The sequence below is a fragment of the Buceros rhinoceros genome, unplaced genomic scaffold, assembly GCF_000710305.1.
Source record: "Buceros rhinoceros silvestris isolate BGI_N320 unplaced genomic scaffold, ASM71030v1 scaffold3341, whole genome shotgun sequence".
Classification (NCBI taxonomy): domain Eukaryota; kingdom Metazoa; phylum Chordata; class Aves; order Bucerotiformes; family Bucerotidae; genus Buceros; species Buceros rhinoceros.
Genome location: NW_010395815.1, coordinates 76,432 through 81,068, shown reverse-complemented (window position 1 = coordinate 81,068; position 4,637 = coordinate 76,432). Strand labels below are relative to the sequence as shown.

General features: G+C 47.9%; 1 protein-coding gene across 1 annotated transcript in view; it reads left to right on the top strand.

The window, feature by feature from the left end:
- Positions 1 to 4,564, top strand: part of LOC104501791 (attractin-like) — a gene marked incomplete at its 5' end in the record, with an annotated part of 17,221 nt that extends 12,657 nt beyond the window's left edge. The window contains 2 exons of the mRNA XM_010145664.1: positions 2,776 to 2,890; positions 3,980 to 4,564. Of these exons, the coding sequence (XP_010143966.1) occupies positions 2,776 to 2,890; positions 3,980 to 4,104 (240 nt within the window). The remainder of the gene's footprint in view (positions 1 to 2,775; positions 2,891 to 3,979) is intronic.
- Between the last annotated feature and the right edge of the window lie 73 nt (positions 4,565 to 4,637).

Sequence of the window (4,637 nt, the reverse complement as noted above, 5' to 3'; positions counted from 1 at the left end):
AGCAGGACTCTTATATTAGCAGTGGAATAAGTGTAGTACTTAGCTCTCCCTAAAAGACGATCAACGTTGAGCTGGGTGCACACTCCCACTCGTACGCCAGAAGTCCATGGGCTGTATTTCTGCGGTCGCCTTCTCTGTGCTCTCTCCATTACCTCTGGTAATTGAGTCGCCTGTGGAATATAGCACCAGGGTATGCTCGGCTGCTTTATGGGAAAAGCATTATTTTGAGTTTGATCCCTTTGTTGGGGGTGGGAAGAAATCCGCGGTCGTAAACTGGGCAGACGGCAGCTCGCGTCATTACAGCCTGTAGAATACGTATTTATCTGCCTTGCGCAGACTAACAAATTGTTGTGGCAATCATTACAGTAAATATGAGAGATGAAAACAGTTTGAAGTTTCATTTTGCTCGCTGTCTCTGTTTTTTCTTTTTTATTGAGCAGCAGTAATTTAATAGCACTGTTTGACTCCTGCTCTGTTTTTTCAGTGTTGCGTTGTATTGAGTTTCTGTTGAACGTTTAAGGACAGCGGTACCATTTTCCGCCTAATAGAAAAAGCAATAATTATTTCATTTATACCAAGGTAGAATTTGTCCCTACTACACAAGAAAGCAGAAAGCACTGAGCATTGCAGGTAAAATAGTGCTTCTCAGCTTTGTTGGCTTATGTGTACCTGTACACATAGGCGTAGATTTGCATCCTCATCTTACTGCTCTGCCATCCCACACTAATACTCATCCCGTGAAACCATGTAGGGCTCGGGGCCCAGCTCTGGTGAGGTCATATTTTAGTTTCTGGGTTGTGCTGTTGCATTTTGTCTTTCTAATGATATAAAATAGCTGATGATCATTCAAACAAAATTTTAGAAGAGTACAGAGGAAAGGTGCTCTTCAGAGGCCCTGAGGATCAGCAAGGTATCCTGCTATCAGCTCCTGTAAGGTGGGAGAAAGCTGGCTGCCCAGAATTGTTTTGGCTGGAAAAGACCTTTAAGATCATCGAGTCCAACCGCTGCCCCAGCACTGCCAGGTCCCCACTGACCCCTGGCCCTCAGCACCACCTCCACATGGCTGCTCAACCCCTCCAGGTATGGGGACTCCACCACTGCCCTGGGCAGCCTGGGACAGCCCTGCACAACCCCAACAGGGAAGAAATGGTTCCTCAAGGACAACTTCAACCTCCCCTGGCACACCTTGAAGCTGTTTCCTGTTGTCCTGTTGCTTGGGAGAAGAGTCCGACTCCCACCTCGCTCCAGCCTCCTGTCAGGGAGTTGTGGAGAGCCAGAAGGTCTCCCCTGAGCCTCCTTTTCTCCAGGCTGAACCCCTCCAGGTCCCTCAGCTGCTCCTCGGCACACTTGTGCTCCAGACCCTGCTCCAGCTCCTCTGCCCTTCTCTGGACACGCTCCAGGCCCTCAATGTCCTTCTTGGGGTGAGAGGCCCAAACTGAACCCAGGTGTCCCCAGCCCAGGGGGATGATCCTTGCCCTGGTTCTGCTGGCCACACCAGTGCTGACACATGGCAAAATGCCGTTGACCTTCTTGGCCAGCTGGGCACACTGCTGGCTCATCTTGAACCACTGTCGACCGACACCCCCGGGTTCTTTTCTGCTGGGCGGTTCCCAGCCTGGAGCATTGCAGGGTGTTGTTGTGACCCCAGGGCAGGACCCGACGCTTGCCCTGGTTGCCTCTCAGCCTCTTGGCCTCAGCCCATAGCTCCAACCTGCCTAGATCCCTCTGTGGAGCCTCCCAACCCTCCAGCAGATCCACACTCCTGCCTAACTTGGAGTCATCTGCAAGCTGATGGAGGGCGCCCTCGATCCCCTCGTCCAGATTGTTGCTAAGCTGCTAAGGAGAACGGGCCCCAATATCGAGCCCTGGGGAACAGCACTTGTGACCGGCTGCCAGCTGGATTTGACTCCGTTCACCACCACCCATTGTTATCAATTCACATTTACCTGAAAACTTTATTTCCTGTCCACGTTTTTAATGTAAGTGTGAAACAGGCTTCAGTAAAGCGCATTATGAGTAGCCCGTCTTAGGATGCAGTAGGTCAGTGAAACCAGACCCACAGCCGGGATCACAAACCCATCCTCAGCTCTACAGGATCTTCTGCTTTTTGGTTTAAAAAAGGGCGGTACAATCCAGTAAACTTTCTAAAGCACTTTTAGCTCCCAGAGCAACCAGCTACCTAAGAACATAGTCCAGAGCAGACACTGGGAATTGAACAGGACCCCTGGGGAAAGAACAGAACTGAAAGACACAACTGGGGGAACACAGCTGAAAGCGAACAGTGGCGAAACTGAGAGTTTGGGCTTGGCAGTAAATGTTCTTTACCGTGTTAGTGCCTGCGGTGCTGCAAAGGTGTTCGGTGGAGTTAAACTCTGGAAATAGAAGTTGAAGTGCCGGGTCACAGTCATCAGACGTGCCGATGCTCGTGATACACCTGTGATGGGTTCGAAGGAAAATAGCCTCAGTCCTGTTGTTTCATGCAATCTGCTCCTTTGTGATTGAATTTAGGGAGAAACACAAGCCTTGTACAGTGCTTGACTTTTTAATAGCTAGATTGTTATTCAGTAAATGTGGTTTTCTTGCGATGACGAGGGTTTGGGTTGTTACTGACACTGGTTTCAGCTTTGCTAGCTGCGTGCTGGAAATTTGCCAAGCGCAGAAACACGGTTCGTGCCCTGAAGCTTGTATGATCAGAAAAAGACGATGCCGGGGGAAGAGGGAGGGTGCAACATGCTGTATAACATTTGTTTTCTCCTCTTCCTTCCCTCACTGCAGACTGTACCAAAGCCAATCGCGCTGGAGCCCTGCTTTGGGAACAAAGCAGCCGTTCTCTCTGTGTTCGTGAGGTTGCCTCGAGGACTTGGGGGTATTCCGCCACCAGGACAGTCAGGTGAGGAATATCGTCGTCTCCGCTGGCTCGGTATTAACTCTGTACTCTGTCCCCAGCCTCGCAGAGGCACGGTACGGTCTCAGACTCGATCCTGCAGTAATTGCTGTATCCACAGCGCAGCAGAGGATGCGCTCAGGTTATTTTAAACTAACGAGCTTGAGCCCCGCTAGCTTCCGACCTGAGCTTTGATGCAATTTCTTGGGTCAGTTGATGGATGAACATTTGGTATTTGGCTTACACTTTAATTTGTGGCTGGGGAAAAAGGGGGAGCTGGGACAGACAGGTTTGCAGTAGTGACTTATGAAAGCAACTTGTCTCCCAGCCTATTCCCCTTCATTCCCACATACATTTGTAAAGAGACATCGAGTCTTTTCAAAGCACCCATGCCCTTTTCTTAGCAATTCTGAAGAAGTTTTCTCCACCCAGCTTAAGATTTCCTTGTTCTCAGCCACTTCTCACTTAAACCTGTTGTCAGGGCACCAAGACATAGTCTCCTGGGCAGTTCGTGATTTAATGGGGTTTTAATGGTTGGACTCAATGTAAAGTTCATCTCCAACCTAAATGATACAGTGATTCTGCAGTGCTGTGTGGTGAAGCAGAAGATCTTAAAAGAACATTAGTTGGGCTTGAGATGGGATGGTTTGGTTGTGGAACGAAATCCCAGATGGCCAGTGGTGTTTTGTCTGTGGATCTTCCAGGAGGAGGTTGCAGAGGTGACGAGTGTCTGGGAAGTGTGGTGAAGCCTCCACACACACGTGCCTTGAGGATTTATTCTAGCACATTTCCTGGTGCAGAGAAAGACACCTCCTTTCGCTGTTATGGGTTTAACGTCCATTAATACCCGCACTTCTTATTCCCAGCTTTTTCTGCTGCAGTCGCTTTCAGTAAAACATGCAGTATTTAAAAGCTTATTTCCGAATAGCCGCTAGAGTTTAATCTCTTAAGCCAAAATGCTTCCCTAGTTCTCTTTTTATAATAACTCAGAAAATGATATTCGTTTCGTGGCTTGGAGGGCTTTTCTCAGCAGCGGTGGGAGGATTTGTTTCTTTGACTGTTCCGTTCCGTGACTGTTTTGTCTGGTTGCCTCAGGTCTCGCAGTGGCCAGTGCACTGGTGGACATTTCACAACAGATGCCAATTGCCTACAAAGAGAAATCGGGTGCAATACGAAATCGGAAACAGCAGCCCCCTGCACAGCCAGGAACCTGTATTTGATGCATGGACATCAGAAACTCTATAGGGTTTTAAACAAAATGGAAAAGGAATACCGAGGAGGAGGAAGAGGAGGAGAACGATTTCCACGTTGTGTCACAAGAGACTAGAAGCACTCGGAAAAACACAACTTCCCCGAACCCAACTTTTTCTCTCATCTACGTGATAGTTGGCTTTATTTGACAACTGCTCCACTTAAGTTTTATTGACACGTGGCTTCAGATTGCTCCTTTGTTTTCGTCAAGTTTAAAGTAAAATAATTTTATTGCAGGTCCGGTAACATCCGATCTCCGCCATTCATGGTCAGTGTAAATAGAACGGTAGCCCGATACGAATGACACTCAGGTTTACCCATGGAAAGTGCTTTGTAGTTCGTGTATTTATCAAACTGTACAAAAAGAAAACGATGCAGTGTTTACAGGTGCCAGTTCTCAACACATAAACACTACTATTAATCTTCAAAGCATCTTCATCCTTTGTTTTCATTTAATATTCTATGTTTATTCCCTCTTTAGTTAAGTGGAACTCTCTTCCGA